The 24,307-nt window shown below is 39.7% G+C and overlaps 1 protein-coding gene across 4 annotated transcripts in view; it reads left to right on the forward strand.

The window, feature by feature from the left end:
* The first annotated feature begins 8,615 nt into the window (after nucleotides 1-8,615).
* Nucleotides 8,616-24,307, forward strand: part of pcsk6 (proprotein convertase subtilisin/kexin type 6) — a 50,414-nt gene continuing 34,722 nt past the window's right edge. Inside the window, exons 1-7 of one of the 4 annotated variants that reach the window (XM_035527224.2) lie at nucleotides 8,616-9,143; nucleotides 10,423-10,527; nucleotides 11,691-11,801; nucleotides 16,884-17,027; nucleotides 17,684-17,760; nucleotides 19,291-19,379; nucleotides 23,997-24,169. In XM_035527224.2, the coding sequence (XP_035383117.1) occupies nucleotides 8,985-9,143; nucleotides 10,423-10,527; nucleotides 11,691-11,801; nucleotides 16,884-17,027; nucleotides 17,684-17,760; nucleotides 19,291-19,379; nucleotides 23,997-24,169 (858 nt within the window). In that variant the 5' untranslated portion in view covers nucleotides 8,616-8,984. The remainder of the gene's footprint in view (nucleotides 9,144-10,422; nucleotides 10,528-11,690; nucleotides 11,802-16,883; nucleotides 17,028-17,683; nucleotides 17,761-19,290; nucleotides 19,380-23,996; nucleotides 24,170-24,307) is intronic. The other 3 variants (XM_081710012.1, XM_027004511.3, XM_027004509.3) reach the window with 3 other exon arrangements.

Here is a 24,307-nt window from a genome sequence, read left to right on the forward strand (position 1 = left end):
GCTCATTGCAGCAGTAAATTTAAATATAGAACTGTGGTGAGAAAGGGTATGTGAAAGAAGTTTCAGGTGTTTACGATGTACAAAATGATTGCACAGACGTACAATATATTAAAAAAAAACCAAAAAAAAACCCCATAACTATATTTTATCCTGTAAATGATTTTTTTCCACAGACTGTATCATTAACATTTGGTCTGCATCGTTTTACATTAAGATCTGTATTACGTAAACATGTAGCTATTTTCAGTGTAAGGTCAAGAATGTTATAACTCCAAGGAGATGTTGCAGTGTAGTACATCTGTATTTGTGTGGTAGGTGTTTCAAGCCTTTAAAGGGAAGCTAGGCCTTTTTACAGTCCTGAGAAAGTCAAAGAGAAATGTTACACCACAGCTTCCTCTTATCAAGAACTAATCATGTGATATTATTTCTTATGTGTCTTAGCTGTTTTTAGCAATAATGGTTCAATAATGCCTGTTTAAGTTTTTCTGTGTTTGGAAGAAAGTGATTGCCGATAATTTAAGTGATGTACGTGGGACAGCTTGGCTTTCCCCTCTGAATGCTCTCACTTCTCAGTGTGGGGTTTCATTTCAAAAGTGGATTTACAGGAAACGTTTCTGCTGCTTCTCACTCCAGCACCACTGGTTATAATCTGGATTGTATTCATTCACTGTGCAAGCACTCAGCAAGTCTGAAGTGAGCAAAATGGTCTTTGTTTGAGTTCACTGGGCCCTACAGAGCAAGCATCAACTCAAGTGCCCCAATTAGTTTTGCACATATTATATGGAGTTAATACTCTGTGACAATGGCTAAGACCTACTTACTAGTCTCCCTCAATTACCACAAAGTATTATCTAGCCCTATAGGTACATGGCTTTTTTAAAATATATATATATATCCCAAAAGACGTTATCAAAGCTTACTCATAATAAACGAGTGGAACACACCAAATGTCCAGCAAATGTTTTTCATTTCATGCAATTTTGTCATCCACATTTTATGGACCTAAGCTTCCATTAGTAGTTGCCTAGCAAGGCACTAAAATAAGCATAACTACATGTCTGTACATGCTGATTTAATATGTATTAGCGCATAGTGTCGCATCTACTGCAGCAGAAATTAGAAGGTAAGCTGTTAGTTTGTATTAAAAGTTTTGGTGTGGGTGGTTGAGTGGAGAGGTGTGAAAAGATGCTTGCAGTTTTCTGGGCTAGGGGCTAGCAATACTGTTTTAGACATTCATAGTGCGATGTTCTTTTAGAAATGTCACAGAAAAATGTCTTATTACTTCTCAAAGCAGCATTACACTTTCAAGTATTAGGCACCTGGATAACTTACCTTTCTACAGCTTTAAAAATATTACAACAGGTCACATTTCGTATATATCTCTCTGTGTGTACGTGTGTGTGTGTTTGACATCACTGTTAATACGACATCATCTTGACTTCATGGGTTTGGCTACGTTCTGTGAAAATGCAGCCGAGTACCACACCATTGCAGTAAAATAAGGTAAACAAGGCCAACACCCAGCAACCAAAAGCAGTGAGGCAAAAATGAGAGGGGAGAGAGAGAAAGGAGAACTAAGGAACCTCCCTCTGTTGTGTAAAAGAATGAAGGAACATCTATAAAATGGCGCCACCCACAGTTTGTTTGAAGCAATGTAGGCTGGTGTTCTTGTTTTCCCTGCAAGGCCGTTTAGGACTCACACAGCACAGATAAACATTAGCACTTTAATTAGAAAATCATAGAGAATATGCACAAGAAAGATAATTTATCTGCTAGATAGTTCGATAGATATTTTTTACTTAACGACTGCTGCAACATACTTAAGTTCATCATCTATCTTAGAACGTGTGTGCCTCTGTGTAGTTGCCACCTAAACATTTGCTTAGTTTGCATGACTGCTTAATCACAACAGTGAATGATATGGTTGTTCCTCTTCCATTTGAAAGCATGTGCCAAGTCCAGCTTGCGCAGCGTGCCCCAGGTCTCTTCTCACCAGGCTGGGACACACCCACTGCCACACTCAGACCCCTGTACTGTTCACAATCTCCCGATAACATTCCCGTTTGTTCCCTCTCCCTATAAAGTCCACAGGTGCTCTCCTTCAGTGCTGCACATTACTCTCTGCTGTGTCACAAGACCTCCTTTCATTTACATTTATCTGATGCTTTTATCCAAAGCAACTTACAGTTATGACTGAGTACAAGTGAGGGTTAAGGGTCTTGCTCAGGGGCCTGCCTGTGGTGCCCTGCCACTGCATGCTTTCTTTTTGACTCAAATGCATTTATATGGCCCTGAGAAACATTAACATCTGAATTGAATTGAATTAATTAAATGGATTTTATTTATTTTGTGTATTAGAATTTATTCATAATTCAGTTATTGAATGTTAAGTAGCCTACATTTCTCTTCCATTCATTGGTGCCTCCTGGTCTCCTGTGTATATGCGTGTGTTGTCTGGTGAACTAGTGGTTTGTTTCACCAATCCATTCTTAGCAAGCTTGGCATATAAATCACCTGACGTACGTGTGTGTGTGTGTTTGTGTGTGTGTGTTGTTCTCTCTTTTCCTGAGGATGTGATTGTGTGTGTTTATGTATTTGCATTCTGACCTCTCCACAAACCTAGAAAGTATCAAGTTGCATTCTGTTCTTTAATCAGGAAGTCAAATTTGCCTTATAGAAAATTCGATTAAAAATTCGTATGTAATCAGAATCAGGTTACATGTGAGTCATTTAACATGTACTGGAGCCAGGCTAAATAAATGCTTCAGTTCATAATGATATCTGCTTTTGTATGACAGTGCATTCATACATTTGTGCTCATAGGTGTTAGTAAGACACCTGAGTTTATATCAAGCATAACACTGTGAATTACTGTTTATCAGCAGTGTTGTATTTATCTTGCAACTGCAAGACTCCTCTCTATTGGTATCTCGACTTGGATCTTGGTTCTGAGCACATTACACATAGATGCTGCTAGCCAACAGTTTGCCCTCTTGTTTCAGTTCTACTAATCCCAAAACAAAAGAAGATTTAGGTTTTTACCACTTAGCGTTGTGCGTGCCGGGTGTTTACCTTGTCCAAATGACACATTTATCTTTAAAACGTTTCTGTAGGAAATATTCAGCATGTAAGGTGTCATTGCTCCACTTGCAACTTGCTTCATCAACACCTTAATCAACACTAGAAGCTTACAGCCGCAATATTACCTGGAGGGAACGGAACTCAGAAAAAAAGTTGCGAATTTGAGAAACTGAAGGCTGGAAAGAGAGAAAGAGAGAAGTTGTGAGTACCAGCTTAAACTACACTTGTGCCTGTGCATTTCTCCTGGAGCAGTTCCTATGGTGACCCTTGAGCAACATCAGAGTCCGTTTTGGGTAAATTTACTCCAACCTAGCACTGCTGAAAAGAACCTCTGTTTTCTAAAGCTTGTTGGAATCAGAGCCAGCCATGCCACAAACAACTACGGGGGGGGGGGGGGGGGGTTATGTGAAGAAAAGCTTCAGAAAATGCTCTACAGTGTGGGGCTTGTCCTGAGAGACCCCTCCAGCACCGCAGAGCATTCAGAGCTGTGTGCCATAATCTCAAGACAAAATCCAGAGGAAATGCATCATGGGAAGCAACACTAGGACATCAGCTTGTATTAAAATGGGAGTCTCCTATTTCCACCCTCAGATCCATTACAGTGATTGATTGACCTTACCACTGATTTCTTTCTCATTTGCTGGAGTTAATTAACTTGTAGAAAAGCCTCAAGTGGCATGACACTATGGACAGCTTTCTGCAACTTCATTAAAACCTGATCAGGGACTGGTGTATGCCATGAATATCGAACTAGACTCCACACAGAGGAAAGTGTCTTTGTGCTGGGTGGTTAAAAACAATCAAGACAATTTCAAAGCAGATCATAATCATGACAAATATAGAAACAAACTGTATAATGTTTGCTATTTCAGTTAATTAGGTTTGAGATAAAGTGCAAAGCACAATCAATAAGTAAATAATTAAATACATAATGAATATCTTTTGTCAAAATGTAAATTTAAATCAACAATATAAAGCACATAAGTTTTATCATATGAATAACTTTATCGATAATAATTTATAATTTAGAGATAATTTACTATCACTTAATTAAACTTGCTATTAGCAAAAAGCTGGCATCCTTGAAGGTATAGATTTCATATTGTGATAACAATTTCCAGCCCTATACTCTGAGAAAAATGTTTGTTTTATAAGCAATAACCTTTGTAACAGCAAAACAGGAGATAGCAGCAATTTAGAGATATTACCAATGTCGATACTGATGTGAATGAAAGTTTATGGATTAAGTAAATTAATGTCACTTTGCCTGATTTCATTACATGCCACATTGAACCATTAATACTGTTAATACTGCAATCACACACAGTTAATGCTGCAATTACAATTATTAAAATAACTTGCACATTAAAATTGTAAATTGAATAAATTATGAGTGCAACAGTAACATACTTCATATTTCTGATTCCGAATTCTTACTAAGAAGTCTAAACAGCAGATGGCAGCACTTTGTAGCAGTATAAAATATTGCACTCTGTATAACATTCAAATATTATAACAGAAGCCATTTAGTATTCTAAATAACAAAGGGAATTTATAAAATGACTGCAGAACATTTGCAATCCACTTCTTTTACTAATAAAATGATTATGTTTAATCAAATAACTTCTAATGAAATAGCACTGCAAATATTTAGATTAGGATACCACAGCATTTCATTGGGCTAACGGGACAGCATGAGGTGTTGGGGGGGGAGAAAGCCATATAACACAGACCATGAAAATATGTGAAGCCATGTTGAGCACAGCAGCACTCCATCTGTTGGTTCAGAGATATGATTCATAGGTAGGAACATACTGCCACAGCCAGCTATGAACCTCATACACTAACCTGCCTGCCAGCACTGAGGAGAAATGTGACAGCCAAGCTATTTGGAGATGCATATATACACATTCTCTTACTTTCTCTCTCTCACTACTTCTCTGACAAACACACAAACACTTACACACCCATGCACAAACGTAAAAGTACACACACACACATGCGCGCGCACACACACGCACACACACACACACACGCACACACACACATACCTGCCAATATCCACTACATGTGGGCAGCAAAGTTATGTAAATACCTCCCACTGGGGTTTGAAAGACCTTTATAGCTACAGTGAGGTATAGAGTGGGGTCATGCTGCTTTTGAGCATGCTGCATCATGCACTGTTTGCATGTGTTCACAGAGCTGTGTATTAATGCTGAAAATGCTGTCACACCATAGCAACCAACTGCTCATCACCATCACATGATGCCGCTTCTAATTGTGGTCGGTTGATCGAAAGAGTGATTGACTGATTGATCGATTGATTGATTTGTATAGAGTCCATTAGAAAGCCACATGGTTTCATTTATACACTAACGCTATACTTCATGACATACCCCATTTACATGCATGGAAATTAATTTCTTTCTCCTTTTAATCAATAAAAAAATGTAATGAGTATATACTCAATATATGTATGTGGCATAAAATCTAGCAGTGTTGTTTAATGCTCCATGCAGCTGGGCTTCCTTTTCATTCATAGCCTAATTATGGTCATTTTAATAGCATTAATTATCATTATTGTCAAATACTGGCCAATTCATTTAATTCTCAGCCACAGATCTACACAGAAATCTTAATGCATTAACTTAATAGGTGCAAATGACCCAGCTAATGTGACTAACCAAATAACTACTAAAACCATCAGCCTTTACAAATCAAAAGTAAAGCACACTTCAGTTACTTGTAGTGCTTGTTTATTCCCTCCCATTGCTCAAGATAAGCTATATGCACTCGATGCCACTGCTAAAAGCTGAGGCAATATTTCACCTCCAAGAAACCGATTGGCCAAACAGTCAAATAAGCTGAAGCGTGGCGGGCCTCAGCAGCTTAGCCGGAAAATGTGGTGTCTGCAGTTGGAACTGCGGTGCACGACTCCACTCGTAAGTCCAGATTACACAGGCATTAAACACAAACTTTAGTTTTTCATTTGCAAGGTAGATAATCAACAGTTGGGGTGTTAAGGTGTGAATAATTCCTCTCAAATAAAGAATGCCCATGATGTGCCACCCTTTGGGGCTCCAACATCTTGCAGTGCTAAAACGTAACAATATTTCAGTTCGCATGGCCTCTCCGTGCAGTGTGAAGTGAACTAAATTCAGGAGGTTACACACATGGTATGTTCATGTGTCTACTGTTCACATGACAAAGGGATGTGAACAGAAGTGATGCCTGTCCAGGGTGACCTTGTATTTTTCTCTGAAATTTGCATCTCTCATGCAGTATTGTGGGCATTTCACTCCTCACCATAATAGCACACTGCATAAGCGATTTACAGTTGGACTCAGAACTCTGCCTTTTGTGGTGTTTGTGAATGTAATGATTAGGTTGGGATCCAGGGCCTATTTTGAGATGTGTGAACTGAATTTTCCGCCATCTCCTCCTACTCCCTCAGGAAGACACAGATGGCATGACTTGAACAGTAGAGTGAAAAATGCACCAGAATTTGTAATCACAATTTGGCCTCTGCCTCACCTCCGGTCATGTTGTATCAAATATGCAATGGTATATACTGTAAACCATGTACGCAATGAAGGTGCCGTGAAGGGACAGCAATTAAGAAAGGAAATTAGGTACTAATTAATATAATAGGCAAAATCAAGTGTTTAGTTTATTTCCTTAATGTTTGTGTATAACATTATTGAAGCAATTTATGAATACAGTATCTGGTCCTTTCAAAGCAAACAGTTCACTTTAATATCAGCAACTAAATTGAGAACAACAAATTTTCCCCAATAAGTTTTAGTTATGTTGAATAGTGTCCCCCTCAAACATTTGCTGATTTGTAATCATTTTTAAATTATTTTCTGCATTTAGTTTAACATAGTTGGAATGTAATATATAACCTATTTCTCCAATATTTCTCCAATTTTCTTTGTGATATCAGTACTGGATGCACTCAAGTACTTGGAAAAATGAATCATCCTAGCAGTGTGTTCAATCATCCCAGCCCCTACCAGTAAGTTCAAGAGAGCTTTTCAGAAAAAAACACACAGCAGTACAGTGCTGCCTTAATTCATTACTCTCCATCACCGGCCACTTTACAAACTAACAACTAAACTCCTATTCTATACATATACTTTTCCTATTCTATACATATATGAAGTTAAAGTTCTTGTCTTTTTGCTATAATTTTCCTGCTGACATCACTTTTTTCATTTAGTAAGATGTCATTTGGCCCTTGATATGTGTGCTCACCTTCCCAGAGCAACTGCGACATAAAGATCATCACAAATGGAAAACAGGGCTTCACTGTAATGATTATTGCTATGCAGGCCTGCCTTTAGCAAACATCCATATTAAGCCCAATGGCTTTTATGCTAAACAGTGAGTGGGGACCTTTAATTTGCATGCCCAAAGGCCTGCTGGGACTTTTGTATTACCCTTCCTTGGCCTCCTGCAGCAAATGATTGTGCAGACTGCAAATCCTGCATTTCCCCAGGAAGCTTGATTCTGATGACTGTGTAGCATTGGTTCAATCCCTGCAATCAAACACCTTACCTGAGTTTTGAGAGGTGCTTGTTTGCTATTAAGGGCATCATTGGTGTGACTTCAGTGATTGAAGGCAATTATCCTTAAACCTTCTCTATGGCTGTCAGATAGTTGAAGGGGTCTGAATAATTCATTCACCGATTCTGGTAATACTCACACTTCAGAATTAATGAATGACAGTGGGTAAAGACCCCAATACAACAGTGGATAATATAATACTAATGTAATGCTACATTGCAAAGAATAGGGTACAGAGTTGCTTTAAGGCATAATACATAATAGCTTGTCTCTCATTACAGGGCAGCCCACATCTTACCAGGATAGCATACTAGTTACAAATGAAACTTGTACTATGAATTATGCATGACTGGCAGATTATGAGAAATTGACAACTGAGGCTAGACAAGAATGTTGTTCTATTTTAGCTGTGGCAGAGCAACTGTAGGTCTGTTATTACCTGAATGCTATTTGACTTTGATAATCATATTAATTTGTTAAAAAAAAAATTCTTTCCCAGCCTTATTATACTACATATAACAAAAGTGCTAATTTGCTCACTTTTTTTGTTTTCATTTACTGTATTAACATCAGAAAGCTTTTACGAGTGAAAGTCAATCAGAGCAGAAAATACATTGTTTAGCCACTACCACCATCTGAAATCAATGACTGGCACACCCAGCGCATCAAAGCGTCATACTAAATTATCGTTTTGATAAATATGCCTATAGATCTATATCTAGTGATGTCACTGTAGTAGACTTAGGGTTGCGTTAAACCAGTTTAAACGCGTAATGGCATACAAAGAAAGAACCATTTGTTTAAAACACCTCGATTAAGAAAACAGCAGAAGCAACAAGGACAACAACAACGGCAAAACTTGGAGCTAATCTAAATTCCAGTGGATGCTAAACTTGCTCAGGCGAGTTTTGACAGGAAACGAACAACGTCAATTTTGCTATCGCACGCTTTGAAGTCCGCGATTCGCCAGCTTTGCGAGCCCGGAGTTTCACCGCACTCTTCGCTGTCATAGGCTGCCTGATACGACTTATCATTGGCTCGTTGTGCACACTCTGCTGTTGCGCTGTGGCGCGTACTTGACATTGATTTCAATTCATGGAGTTGGATGATAAACTGTGAATGATTGGTGTGAATGGGGGGGAGAATCTGTGGCTAATTAAAAGGGCAGATGTGAGGATGACATTTGGACTGTAGTGTATTTTGGATTGAGGACAGCTGATGTTCGTTTACAGTACCGTGCTCCCTCGTGCGTTTTGATGAGGTTTTTGGATTTCTACCATCCGCGGCGTTTCAGTTATCATTAAGTTAATTGCGTTGGACTGTCGGCCAAAAATATGCATTTGTTTGTTGTTTTTATGTTGTCAACTTTTGTTGTGTGTGAAACATTGTCCTCTCGGAGCGTTTTTACCAATCACTGGGCTGTACGAATCATAGGAGGACCTAAAGAAGCTGATAAACTTGCTTCAAAATATGGCTTCACAAATTTGGGTCAGGTAAGGTTTTATAGCATTTACTTTTTGTAAGAGTTCACAGGCGCACTACTATAAAGAAACGCATTCTCTCCATACTCAGTTCGCTAGCCTATAGTTCTTGAGATATGTACTATTAATTTTCACCTTTCAATTTTGTTTCCATAAATCAAGCATTTCCTACCGTAACGAGACAACGTGCTTCTTTATATCGTACTGTACATCTGATACGTAGTTTTGAGATTAATGCGCTTTAGTAAAACATACTGTAAACTCCCTAATTTAAATACGTTTTGACGGGTCGTTGGTGTCGACCCACAATGTACTTTTGATGGTGTTTGGTAGCCCGAAGTTTGTATTTACTAACTAAACAACGCCGTCTGGAAACGAACGAAAGTTCGAATCAGCACCAGGTGCTCTTCGTCTGCAAGGAAGCGGCAGGTGGTGTGTAAATTAAAGCTGTTCCACTTGTATCTTTAAATGTCTAACTGTTTTTTTTTTCACCTAATCCATCCCGGAAACCCAGTCTGCATTCTCAAAGTCGTTGAACCTAACAGTTAATGTCGATTAATAGTTTTGGTAACACATTACAGATATGTAATGAATGGGGGAAAAATCTCTACTCCGATCCATTGATCCACGTTTGAATATTGTACTTTTTTGTGATTTTTTTTTTTTAAACAGCCAACTTTTCTAACGTTATAACTATTGCTTTTTGCATCTATAACTCTTTAGACTATAAAATGAGTAGAATAGTCTTACTTCTGACGGTGAACCGGTGGAAAGGCATCTTTCCAGATGCACACGTGCACACATTCCTGTGCGTTTTTGTGCAAGCTTGATGTGTAGTATTTAACATCACATGTTTTGAGCTGGTAAAGACGATTTTGGGCTAATTACATTATATTAGTTAATAATAAAAGTTGGTAAATATTTTTTGTTTACAAATTGGCGCATATACTGTGTGAGCTGAGTATGTTGTTGTTTGGTGTAAATCCCCATTTTTTTGTTCCAAATCTGGAGTGCCTTAAACTGTAAGAGCCAATAAGGGCAGAAGGCTCATGTTCACTGGACTCCAGTGGCTATCGCACCACCCACTTTGTACCATATGCTCACTTCTCTGTTTCCTGTAACTCTTGGAATTGCCAATTGTGGCAACTTCCTAAAAGATTCCAAGGTGGCAAATGGTGATGTACACCATTTTTCATTTGACTGTGACCATTCTTTGAGAGGCTTTCTCCAATACCCCTTAGAGGTCCTCTTTAGTCCTCATTTGTTTCTCTGTTTTGTTTGATGGACTCAGATTGGTGGTCTGGAAGACCATTACCATTTCCATCACAGTCGCGTTGTGCGTAGGTCCACCTTTGCTGCCAGGGGTGCCCACAGCTTCATCCACATGGACCCCAAGGTGAGTTGTTCCCTTCCATAGACCCTTCCCCCAGCACACGCTGTCATACTTCCAATGCCCTCGCCGATTTTTATCTCAGAGAAAGTCAAACCACCATGGGTTCAGACCCATTAATATGACAGGCAGCCCGTTTGTCTACGATTCCGTTTGACAGTGCAGCCAGGCATTCAGAGTCAAGCTGTTTCCCGGGGCCTGGAAACCAGCCCTCTCCCGCTAAGATTATCCCCTCCGACAGCCGGGATCTCGGGAGTAATAAAACCTGCGATGCAGGTCTATTGGTCGGCGGCTTTGCAAAGGCTCTCTGATCGTATCACGCCTCGTGCTGTGTGTGCAAATGGAGCAGCATGGCAAATACCCAGCAACCCCTTTCACCAGTGTCTGGCTGCAGGTGGAGGCCCACACGCCTTCTGCGTTGAACGTTTCTCATCCACCACGAGAAGCTGTTGACCTGTAAAAATGTTCTACTCTTCCACTATTCACCTTTTTGTGTTCACTACGGAATGACTACATTCCACTTGACAGGTCTGATGGAACAGGACATTAAGATTACATATAAATAGGTCTTTGCGCTATGGATCTTCAGTACCACAGGCAGCTAAATTCTACAGATTTATGAGTGTGGTACTTTACCAACAAAGGAAGCCGATTCAATTTATTAGAAAAGATGATAACCACATTGTCTTGTTTTGCTTTTGATAAAGACCGTCTGAGATTTTGGTCAATCCACAAATTCAAGTATTTCATTGCTGAGTGAGATTTTAACCAGACCAGGCTGACTTTTTAACTTAGTGGAGTGATTATTATCATGCTTTATTTACTGCGATCTCACCCTAATTGAATTAGCATTTGAATAGTGGATAGGCATAGAGGTGTCCCATTCTTGCTCATTAGCATTAATTTGAAACGGCAAGGCGTGATAGCCTGTCTGTTTGGATGGATTTTATTAGTACTGTCTTAGTACAAGTCTTGATTTTAAGATACAATAACTTTATTTAGGACAGCAGTTTTTACACTGCAGTGAGGCTAGAAACTGGTAAGGAGATGGTAGGGAGTGAAAGTGCCCGAATTCCATCTGTGTTTTTTGCATGGTTGTTTATTCTCAGGAAGATGTGCCTGAAATGGCACGTGGCACAGTCTGATGAAGCTCTGGCATGTTTCCCCAGGTGGGCTGGATCCAGCAGCAGATCGTAAAGTCTCGCGTGAAGCGATATGCCCGCAGTGACCCAGACTTCATCTACTTCAATGACCCCAAGTGGTCCAAATTGTGGTATATTGTAAGTACTTAATTAACATTAGTTGCATAAAGTGGTTCTGAGGCCCAGGAAGTTCATACACTGCACATGTTTTGTGTGTTCCTACTGGTCTAAAATACTTTATTCAACTCTATTAGGTGATGCTGAGGTCTTTTTCATATGTGACTTTTCTTTTGACTTAATGTTGATGACTTTGTAATTTTATGCTTAATGTCAATTCCAAATGGAACATTTCAGATTAGGAGAGTGTATTTTGGTATTAATAGCTCAATATATTTCTTTATTATTTCTGCTGGTTTTGTGAAGCAGGTACTAAGACCACATAATCATGGACAAATATAATTCCTGATATACAAATATTACTTTAATTTGAGTGTGAACAACTAAAAAATAAATAGCTTAATTATGACTGATTAATGGCACAGTCCACTGAGTTAACAGTCTATTAAGTGCTTAAACTACCTGGTCTACATAATAAAGTGTTATGCTCTGAGCCTTGTAAATATATAAAGGAGTGCTATAGTAAGCTTGCTTTTTCACTTGCAATAATTGTGGTATACAGAATTGCACTGCATACGACAGTCAATCTTAAATGATTGGGAAACTGAATTTGCCCAAATCTAAACTTAAATTAAATGCATAAATATTCACGGTTTGAAAGTCCTAAGGGCACTGAGACCTCGTTCATTTTCTGCATCGCTCCTGTTTAGATGAAAGCCAAACAACGTTGTCTCTTCCTCCCACCTTCACAATGTCATTTCGAAGCACAAGAAGATGAAAAGATTGCACGCAATGCCTCCACCACGGTACTTGTGTGTGGACCTTTTCTCTGCCGTCATTGGTTTTCTTGTGAAATTAAATGCACCCCACAAAATGTGACCGAACACACCACTCTGGTAGTAGGCTTGTCCCACAGAAAGGCAGATATATCAACTTACTGCTACTCTTCAAAGTGCCCATACATCAGCCACTGACATGTATTCTCCTTTACAAACACTGAAGCTGTTCCTCACCGTGCCTCAGTCTTGTCTTTCTCATGCTGTGCTTCGTGCTGGGAATGGATGCAGCATGGGACAGACACACATCCGTGAAATTGGTTTCATGTGAAACGGGTGAAATGGCTTCATGACTACTGATGAATTTGAATGCTTGCAGAGATTACTCTTATGAGGTTTTAAGATTTGGGTATTTCAGGTGTTATTGTTGGATGTTAAGGATCATATCATGGACTAGGCTTGTTAATGCAATTAGCCTATGTAAAAAGATTACATAGACAGTTTAAATCACATTATTCTGACATTATTGATAGACTGAATTTACTGGATGATTTAAAACACATATAATACTGTGCTGCAGCCATTACACACATTAAAAATTATAGAGGATTTGAACACAGTAACGCCCTAATTTCCATTATGGTTCTTGTCACATTAAACACAAGGACAGACTAGATAGGACAATACAGCAAAACAGAGTAAACAGCCTTAAGAGACGAAATTTCTGGTTTTCAACGTGTTTTAAATTGACATCAAAATAATCAGTGCTGCATTTGCAGTGCAGTTGTATAATTCAAATTAATTACTTATCAATACAATAAAAAATCTATTAAAAAAAACAGAGGGGACACATGCCCCCTCACATTCTAGTGCTGTGATGCTTCTGACTTTTAAACCATGCCCTGATCTAACAAAGAGTAAGCTATTTCACAGCTAAGATAGGTTACATTCAGTTTCATGGTAATATGGTACTGATATGTTCCCGTACTTTAACAATTATCAAATGATGTACCTAATATTATTTTAGAGCCAAAAATATTTTTTTCCAAGATTTTTCTAGTTATGTGATTACATTTGCAGCCATCTGCTTACATTTTCAAGTTAAATACTAAGGGCATTTTTAACTATCCTTATAAGACACTAAAAAAGTAGAATCATCAAAATCTAAAAATTACACGCTCAGGTTGATTTTAAATAATTGATGTACAATAAAAAAAAAATAGGGAGCTTGATAATCTCCCAATTCTTGGCTCAGAAACAATCCTGTTTACCTGCACATTTTCCAACATGTGATTCTGATGAACAAGTCTGTAAGAATACTGCAGAGAAATTTTCATTTCCTGATAACTATCACTAATATGAATGCTCTGAAAAAGAAAAGTCTTTGTGACTATCCTGTGCTCTGGAATTGGTGAATAAAAGTTTCTTCATGGTCTGGCTGCATTTACCAATCAGGAATCCCCCAGGAGGTTGTCCTCACTCCCTGTGAATTATTTTGCATGGGCATGGGCAGCACATAGAAGGGCAAGTTTATGGAGGTGCTTTGGAGAGATATTTGGAAGGAGAGCAGTAAAGCAAGACGGTGCACTTTTGGTGGCTAAGTTTTGCAGATGTTCACAAGAACTGCGAACATGTCTTACAGCAGCTTTGCATGTATTTTCAGGATATTATGCTTCTTAAAATTAATACACCCTGTTAAGAAAGGTCTGTGACTGCAGCAGGCAGTAAATACTTTTTTCAGACACTTTTATATAGAGAGAGGCAAGATAGGAGAGTAAATGTAACAATACATAAATTAGGCCTTTGTATTTCAAAGTTTTGCTCCAAACAGTCTTTCTAAAACATTTTTTAGGTTGTGGCAAAATCAGTGAGGGGAATTATGACTTTTTCTTGAATATGCAAATTCACACACATACAAAGCACCGATTCACTTAAAATATCCTTATAGGCAAGTAGCAGGAGATGATTCAGCACATTTCACTATATGCATACGTTGGCAATTCATAGATTTTTGAAGATAAGTTCCTAATTACTAGTTTATTCAAACTCACAATTCCTGCATGCAAAGTAAATTGCATCAAAGGGTTTCATTTGTTACTTTGGCCAAATCCTAGCAGCAGATTACACATACTCAGGCAGAATCCTTTTTTTCATGTCCTGTCAGAGGAGGACAGAGATGCACAGTCCAACACAAGGACATCCACACCTCTTCATCTGAATAAACATGAACATTTTAATGTGTGGCTTTGTGCTGTAAGTCACGAGGTCAGTGGAAGCAATAAAGGCTTATACAAAGTGAGGAGGTTGAGGACTATGTCCCTATTGTCCTTCTGGGATTCACAAATAACCCTCACTTCACAGCACCTATCACTAATGCTGACTAAAAAACACAACCCTGTTTTTGCATGACTGAGCACGCTGCATTGTTTACACCAACCACTAGGCATGCTGTTGAGTATCCTGCAAGCTACATTCTGTATGCTTGGCTACACCAATCCAGGCAAGGCAGGTTAATTTATATAGCAAATTTTGTACATGAGGCAGTTCAATGTGCTTTACAAATTAAAGAAAATTCAAAACAGTTGACAGTTGATTTAAACAAAAAAAAGATGATCTTCAGTCAAAAGATTATCTTCAACAGAAAACAATTATATAACAAAGTCTATAGCTATCATATATACACACACACACTGCTCAAAGTAATGAAGGGCACACTTACTTAGCACAGTATAATACCAAGTCTATTAAACTTCAGCGATTGTGCTTTGGTGCAAATGAAAGTGAGAACAGTTGCACTGGAGAGGCAACAAGACAATCCCCAAAAAGGGAATGGTTTTCCAGGTGATGACCATAGCCAATGACTCTTTCCTTATTCTTCCTGACTGATCTTTCTCTAGAGTACTGTAATTTTACATCTTGCTACGTCACTGCTGGTAGCATGAGGTGGTACCTGCAGCCTATTCAGGTTGCATAGCATTCAGCATTTCCAGGATGGCACATCCATACATGCTATTGCAAGAAGGTCTCAAGAGCCTGGGGGAGATACCAGGACATGGGCCGTTACCTGAGGAGAGCTGGACAGGGCCATAGTAGGGCGTCAACCCAGCATCAGAACCAGTATCTGCTCCTTTCTGTGAGGAGGAATAAAAGCTCTGCCAGAGCTCTACAAAATGACCTCCAGTGGGCTACTGGTGTGCATGTTTCTGACCAAACTGTCAGAAAAAGTCTTCATGAAGGCCTGATGTCCTCTTTTGGGACATGTGCTCACAGCACAGAACCATGCAACTCAATTGGCATTCTCCAGAGGACAACAGAATTGGCAGGTCCACCACTGGCACCTTGTTCTCTTTACAGATGTAAGCAGGTTTGCACTGAGCACATGACAGACCTGAAAGAGTCTGGAGATGCTGTGGTAAATGTTATGCTGCCTGTACCATCATCCAGTTTGGTGACAGGTCAGTGATGGTCTGGGGAGGAATATACTTGGAAGGTTGCACAAACCTCCATGTGATAGCCAACGGAACCGTGACTGCTGATATGGCCAAAGTGTGTAGGCAGTTCCTGGATGACACTGTTGCCATTGACTGATCCTCGTGTTCCCCAGACCTGAATCCAATTGAGAACCTCTGGAATATTATGTATTAGTACATCTGACGCTGCCAAGTAGTGCCACAGACTGTCCAGGAGCTCACTGATGCCCTGATCCAGGTCTGGGAGGAGATCCACTATGACACCATCTGCCATCTCATCAGGAGCCTGCCCAGACGTTGTCAGGACTGCATACAGACACGTGGGGACCAGGCATACTACTGAGTCACATTATGAGTTGCTGTAATGAAATTCATGCAAATTGGATCAGCCTTTGTTTTCAGTTTTTTACTTGAATTTTTCTTCTGATTTTTTAATCCAACCCTCATTGGATTTATGATTTTTGTTTCCATTGACCATTGTTACGTCATTTTGTTCTCAGTGAAGTATACAGTTTATTTTAGTAAAGATATTCACCTTGAATCTTTTGTTCATCGAGATCTGAGGTGTGATTTTTTTTAATTGTTCCCTTTTTTTAAGGAGTGTATATCTTTATAAGTTATATAATATATTGTATTATATTATTATGTACAATATAAATTGTTATATATATTAAGATTGTGACAGTTGATTTTATTTACCTACTCACTACCCATTTACATAAACTAATGTAGCTTTTATGTACTTCTTAATGACACAATCTGATGTTCACATGTTCATTGCACAGAATATGAGTGTGTGTGTCTGTTTGTGTGTGTTATCATGGCCACTGCAAAATAATTCTTTTATTATCTTTCAGCACAGCGGGGATAAAACCAGCCAATGCCGTTCTGAAATGAACATCCTGGCAGCCTGGCAGCGGGGCTACACGGGGCGAAATGTTGTCGTCACCATCCTTGACGATGGGATAGAGAGGAACCACCCTGATCTAGCCCAGAACTATGTGAGTGTCCATGTCCAAAATGGCTCCCCACTCCCTTTGTAGTACACTACATGGGGCACAAGTGTCTGACTTTTATAGCTTATGTTGTGTGCAGAATGTAGGTATAATAAAACAGCAATTTCTTGTGTATAATTATTTACCCACACTAGCTTGTTTTGCAGCACAAAGATTTTTTTTTCTTTTCAGAAAATCCAATATGTGTAATAAAATGACTGGCAGTTGACTACAGTCGAATCGTACAGTGGTTGTAAAATCGCTTGTTATTGGCTCTGAGTGAACTGAGCTCCTGTCCCTCTGTACATTTTACTTGCCTGTGCCAAGCACGGCAGTGCTATACACAGCATATTGTTGATCTGGGGGGAGCACAATGAGGGCTTTGTGCAATGGCTCTCTGCTGTATCCCATTCAGGCTTCGCAGGACACTACACTGCCATAAATACACTTCATTTCTCCACCTGACACTTGGGATTACATTGCCAATTTATGGCCTGCATTGGGCCCAATTTATTAGCCTCTCACTAATATGGCAAAAGATGAGAGATGACCCAAATGGGAAGAAATCTTCGGCAGTATAATATAATATTTATTTATTTCCCTGTTTATAGCTTTTGCCTGAGGTGATTTGTTTGGTCTTTTCCCTCCTTGCTTGTGCTTAGGACCAGCTAGCCAGCTACGATTTCAACGGCAACGACCATGACCCAACACCAAGATATGACTCCAGCAACGAAAACAAGTCAGTTTTGTCTACACTTTTTTTGTCAATATGCTGGGTCTCAGTTTCATTTTCTAAACATCATCAGCAAATGAAATTAATTACTTACAACTTTATGTGGGGTTTGATAAATATACTAGTTCAGTTATCTGACTATAAGTGCTTGTGTTGTTTCTTCTGTCAGAAACAGCTTAGTGTGTGTGTGTGACATTGTCAGATTCACAGAGGCCTGTAGACCCGCTAACAAGCTCTCTGTTAGTTAGCAAAGCCTATCTAATGCATGTGTGAAGAGGTATCAAATCCCAAAAGCCTCAGTCTTAGATTGGTTGACTTTCTTCATTACATTATTTCTGTCACACTGTCACATCCATCATTATCTTTTGCTGCTCAAGGAGTGAAAATCATCAGCGCTGATGGTTTAAAATAAACAAATGGGATACATTTTCATAGGGTTTCATCAGGACATAGCTGCCTTGTCAAGACAAGGTACAGGGACTGTGTGGATCTTGCGGGACTGAGAGTGGCGTGGAGTCTAATTGAAAATGCCATTTGCTCTTTGATAAAAACCTGAATTAATTCACGTTCTTGTTTCTCTTGCTTCATGCTTATGAATCCTTTCTGCGTTATATCTACTAAAAGGCGAGACAAAACTTCAAAGTGCTGCTTTGATACTCCTTGTGACGATATTTGGAATGCAAGCAGCAATTTGCACATTCTCAACCAATTTTCCCCCTTCATGCTTAGAGCTGCAGTCTCTGCTGTGTGCACCTGATATAGAAGAAGTAATGGAGAAGTAATGGAGGGAAAACAAAAAAAAAAAGTGAAATAAGAGTACCTTTAATGTCAATATATAGAATGTGCAGATACAGAGATAGACTATGACAGAGAGAGAATATGATAGCTGGACACAGAAAATGAGAGTGAGAAAATATTGAGGGATGCAATGATAGAGAGAAAATATGATAGCTGGATGACAGAGAATGACAGTGAAACAGAGTATGATAGCTAGAGAGAAAAAGAGAGAGAGGCAGATGACTCAACATTGTTCCTAGCCTGAAGGAGGATTAGTACCTTTAATATTCACTTCCATTGTGGAGACACACACACACACACACACACACACACACACACACACACACACACACACACACACACACACACACACACACACACACACACACACACACACACACACACACACACACCAACCAACCAACCAACCATTAACCAAATCCAATTTGCAGGCTATGCCAATGCTGTGCAGACTATCGGTCAGTGGTTCAGACCACACATTTATTCCAGAGCGGGTCCAGCCAGGAACTCAGCAGGGAACTGCTTCCCCTGAGCTATCATTAAGGGCGCTGAGCTTTGCAGTCTAGCCCTCCCCTGCCCACTATAATTCCGGCTTTCTGTTTCTCTCTGTTAAGCCCAGTTTCTGGGCCTAGTCTCTGGCTAAGATATGGCAGGTTGTGTAGTTCTGTATCATGTCTGCGCACACACACACACCCACACCCCAATTGTCTCTATGACTCACATTGTCACTCTCTCTAGGCATGGGACGCGATGCGCAGGGGAGGTTGCTGCTGTAGCCAACAACTCACACTGCGTTGTGGGCATCGCCTACAACGCCCGAATCGGAGGTACGCTGTTTCCTGCAAAAAAGAATCGCCACGCTACCTTGTTCTAACAATCTTATATTCAAACAAAAATCCCCAAATCGGTGTGTTTATTTTGATCTCAGATCTTTTTGTTTGTTTCTTTTTTGGTTTCTTTGTTTTGAATTTGTTTTTCAAACCTGTGTGAATATTGTAATAATAAGAGCGAGCTCATTCTATGTTAGCTCTTACTTCATTTACTTCAATATTTGATATGTGTAGATTTTTGTCTTTAAATTTGCATTACTCACTGCACCCAAATAAGAAACACTGAAACAATTTGAAAAGGTGCTTATTGAAATTGGATTTAAAATTGGTTTAATCATAGCTGTGACAGGATTATTCCGGACCTGTTATGAAGCCTTATTTGACTTTTCCTACGTGGCTGAAAGGGAGCGCGTACTCCTTAATCTAGAGGGCTGTAAGCGGGCCAACATGCACACATTTGAAATCAATTAATCCTGCGAAAAGGCCGGGCTTGGAATATGCCACCTGCCATCTGTGCCGTTTGTTGTTCTCCTTTGCAGCTGTGCTGAGAGACAAGCCTATCTGGGTGCGATACTCACAGGTGGTGGTAATGACACTGACATTCGGAGGGAGTTGTTGGACTTTAGTGAGCAGTTGTTCTAATCAGTCTCATTCAATGTTGGTGATGCAATAGTGAGTAACCGAAGTAGTAGGGTGACTTGAAAGATGTCTGTTTTCTTGGTCTTCCAGTCGTACACAAGAATTTCACCTCTGTCTTTCCTTCAGCAGTTCATCAAAGAGTTTGATTTGATCGAATTTTCTTTCTACTAACGGCTGTGCAGTGTCTGAAGGTATGTTTAGCAGAGTCGATGAACATTGCACTACAGTCTCAGATGAGACAGAATATATTAATAGGCCAATACAAATGAAATAAGTCAGAATGCCACATGGTGTGAATAAAATGTTTTTGTTGTCAAAATACTGGAAACACATTATGAAAGAAATCCATATGCTGATGTAACTACTCAGTTAAAAACAATGCAGACATGTTTTTCTTGATTTAACACACTTTTTTGTATTAAATATAATTTTAATACATATAAAAATGCTTTAAAGGGTTTAAGGACACCTTTTTTCTAATTTTTGACATTTACGCAATTAAGCAATTTTATTAAGCAGTTAAGCAATAATGACATCAAGAAACTGTATAGAGCATGAAGGTTGTGAGGTTTACCACACTGAAATGGAAAACAAACAAACTAAAAAAAACAGGCATAAAAATTTTAAGCAAGTAGTTGACACTTTTAAGAGGAGTTGGCACTGCTTCTGGACTACCGCTCCATGCTTAATCACTGTGGATCCATTTGTATATGTAATTCACCCTTCTCCTGTAATGAATAGCCTCGTCTAGAAACTCCAGCCTCCCATAACCTCACCTGAATGCTCTGGAGATTTTAATGAATAGTCTACCATAACATTCTTCATTAACTCCTAACTCTTATGGTGCCTATCTGGCCTCATTAATGAACAACTCCACACATAAACTCTTAACCTTTGTGATCAAGCCTCACATTTGTTCATTGAGCTTTTTATCTTCCATGTTTTCTTTTGTTAATATCCTGTATTTCCCCACTAGCACCAGGAGCCTCTTAGATCTTTGACACACTTTTAATATTGATCACAGAGATCTTTCCTCCTGGTGTTTTCCTCTGGTGATAAAATTCTTCTGTGATTATATTAAAACTATCCAGTGCTTCCCAGAGTAGTATGGGTTCCCCTTTTGGGTCCTGGCTCCCTGTTAGGTTTGGCTTGTACATTACCTAAGTTTAATAACCTTTAAGGGGACCCCCAAAAGTTGTTAGTCAGATGGGATGGTTTATTAAACAGCAGACAGTTGTTGTTTTTTTGGCAGTTGTTCCACAGACAGTTGGTACTGATCCCTCTTTTAGTAAGAGTTTTATTGCGTTCACTGTACCAGGAAAAGCAGTCAGACACACAGGTGGTTAACACACATGTAGCTACAGGTTTTTGCTCACTGTAGCTGGGATGTTGCCATGAAAACCAAACACATCAGCTGGGGGCTGATGTAGCTATTTGAGGTGGTCTGTGCAGCCAACAGCAGAGCAGTTCCCTTGCTCATCATTTAGCTTTGCCATAATGCTAGCTGCATAATGCTAATGGGAACCGCACTTATAAGAAAAAAATGATGCAGCTTCACAAAGGTAGATTTCAAGCCGAGGGCGGAGATACTCAGATGGGGGCAGTATAATTGTGACGTAGGAAGGGTAGCCTAATCTGAACAGCTTGCTTTATCCCCTGTTTTCTGACAGAGGTAGACCACAAAAAACTGACTGGGTTGTCTTATTTCAGTTTGTGAAATAAGCTCTGAAAACACACATTATGATATGATATTTTCATAATATGTCCCCTTTAATTACAATGGCATTTGCAAAAGCCTGACTTGCACTGACTTGACCTGTCTAGGCATTATATTTGCTAAAGCCACCGAACAATGGAGCAGAAGTAACTGTGGAACACTAGAAGCATTCTGTCAGCACTATGACAAGGGCTGTTGTGTACTGGCCCTGGGAATCGCCTTGAATGTAAATGTTGAAATCCTTCTTCCCGTTTAATGGCATCATTATCATTCTCTCTCAAATTGTCCTACATGCTATCAGCAGGGTACACAAGACCCAGTCTAGAACCAAAGTGGACGTTCCTCACCTTCATACATTACGATGAGCCGTCCAGTCGAAAACCCCTGGGTAGTCGAACGCAAAGTGAAGAACAATGCATCTAGATGCGGATTAAAGCAGAACGGATGAGTGATGAGTCATCTCTTTCTCTTATCTGGATGGATCTTTTCTTGCAGGAATACAGGACGATTCCCTTGACCCCGTGCTTCAAACTGTTATCCCATTCTTTTAGAAGACGTGTTCAGTTTCTCATTAAAATTCATTAGAGAGGTTGAAGACAGTCAGGCAACTGCATCATAGCTTCTCTTGCTCATCTATATCAGTACATGGCCTGCTGTGTCAGCACCTTGTGCTCACATTTATGTATCAAGACAAAAAAGGGAAAAAAAACTGTATACAGAGATACACGTGACATAGGGTGCTCTACAAATTGAGAATATAACAGTAGCTAAGTGAGCTTAGTAATAGTGACTTAATCAAATGATGCTCTCTGAGCCTTGTGCTTAATGAATACATTAGTTGGCAAATAGCACATTGATGGAGTAAAAAAAACCTCAGTTCCTGTGTGCTTGCCTGATGTGGCCCATCTAGCTAAAAACGTAAGCCTTTACTGGAGGTCTATGGCATCTGCCTGCTATAATTAGCAGCTTACAAACGATTCAGTCTTTTCTCTTGAGGCCCAAGCGTAAAGAAGTGTTGAAATTCTGTTTACTTGGTGCTATTTCAGAAGCGTTTAAATCAGTTTGCTGTTTAATGCTTGTAATAGGAAAAGGGCCCCTGAGTGAGCTAGAACAGCTCTGCTGGCTTTCCAAGGAGCTGTTTGAGTCAAAAGATGGAAAAAAACAGTACCTAAAATGTCATTTTGCACATGTTTACACACACACAAACAAACATGCATATGCACTTACTGTACATGCACTTGTGCATATACTGTATACGTTTTCCCTCTCTCTCTCTCTCCCTCCCTCCCTCCCTCCCTCCCATCACACATTCCCATGCAGAAGTGTAATGCTTGAAGGTAACTTGCCATTGCCCTTTTCAGAGCAGCAGCTGCAGAGCCATAGCTTGCAGGTATGGATGTGATCGAAGGTGTTCTGCATCTTATCTCTTATTAGTGCACTTGCTTTTCCTGCTTCGGGACATCTAATAAAAGTACTAACATCTGCCACTGAATATGGCATCCACAGAGGAGTTGGGGCAAGATTCCTAGAGTGGCTGGATGAGCTTGTCTCATGCTCATGCACACACGGACACACTCAAAAACTGCTTGCAAGTCTGTAATTGACTGAAATTGTTTTCTTTGCAAACACACCTTAACCTAACTACATTTGCTGTATAAATGACCTCATAAATAGTCTGACTGCTTCCAATTTCCCCTCATTCTCTCTCTCCTTCTCATCGCTCTCTCTCCTACTCTGTAACTGTTGGAAACATGATTTAGGAATGTGTGAAATAGTAGATGTGAATAGATTTCATGACTGATGAAAAGTGATGAAAGCACCTCTTGACGGACAGTGTGCTCTGGTCAGCCTACTACAGCTCTGTCGGCCATTCCTCTTAGCTGTGAAGTGCCTGGTCCCAGATCTGCCATGTTTGCTTTTCTAAATTAAGGGACAGTCTCGGGGCGAGAGCCGTTAAAGTGTACCCAGCACCTCATTAAAAAGAGAGAGAGAGAGACGGTGAGAGGCAGAGTAAAAATGATGATAAGAAACTTTTGTTTTTAGGCTTCAAGAGCAAAGAAAAGCAAAGAAGCAAAGGACTCTGATTGCAACTATGCGACACTTACGAGTTTGTGTTTGGCTGTGTTTGTGTTATGCCCATCTGTGAACATGTTTGCATCCTACCATGTGCGTGTGTGTGTGTGTGTGTTTGTGTGTGTGTGTGTGTGTGTATGTGTGTGTGTGTGCGCGTGCATGCGTGCATATGCATGCCCTCACAGGCATTCGGATGCTGGATGGGGATGTGACTGATGTGGTCGAGGCAAAGTCTTTAGGTATTCGGCCGGACTACATTGACATATATAGTGCCAGCTGGGGCCCTGATGACGATGGCAAGACCGTGGATGGCCCAGGCCCCTTGGCCAAACAAGCTTTTGAAGTGGGCATTAAAAAGGTCCTGTATAGCCCTTTATACACACACTAATCAATGCACTAACTGTTTTTAGTTTACCTGAATTACACTCAGATTTACTTCAGTAATGATCAGGATACTGTAAAGAGACTACGGGTACAAAGGCACATTTTAAAAGCA

Source organism: Electrophorus electricus, chromosome 3, assembly GCF_041902795.1.
Source record: "Electrophorus electricus isolate QZ-2024a chromosome 3, ASM4190279v1, whole genome shotgun sequence".
Taxonomy (NCBI): Eukaryota; Metazoa; Chordata; class Actinopteri; order Gymnotiformes; family Gymnotidae; genus Electrophorus; species Electrophorus electricus.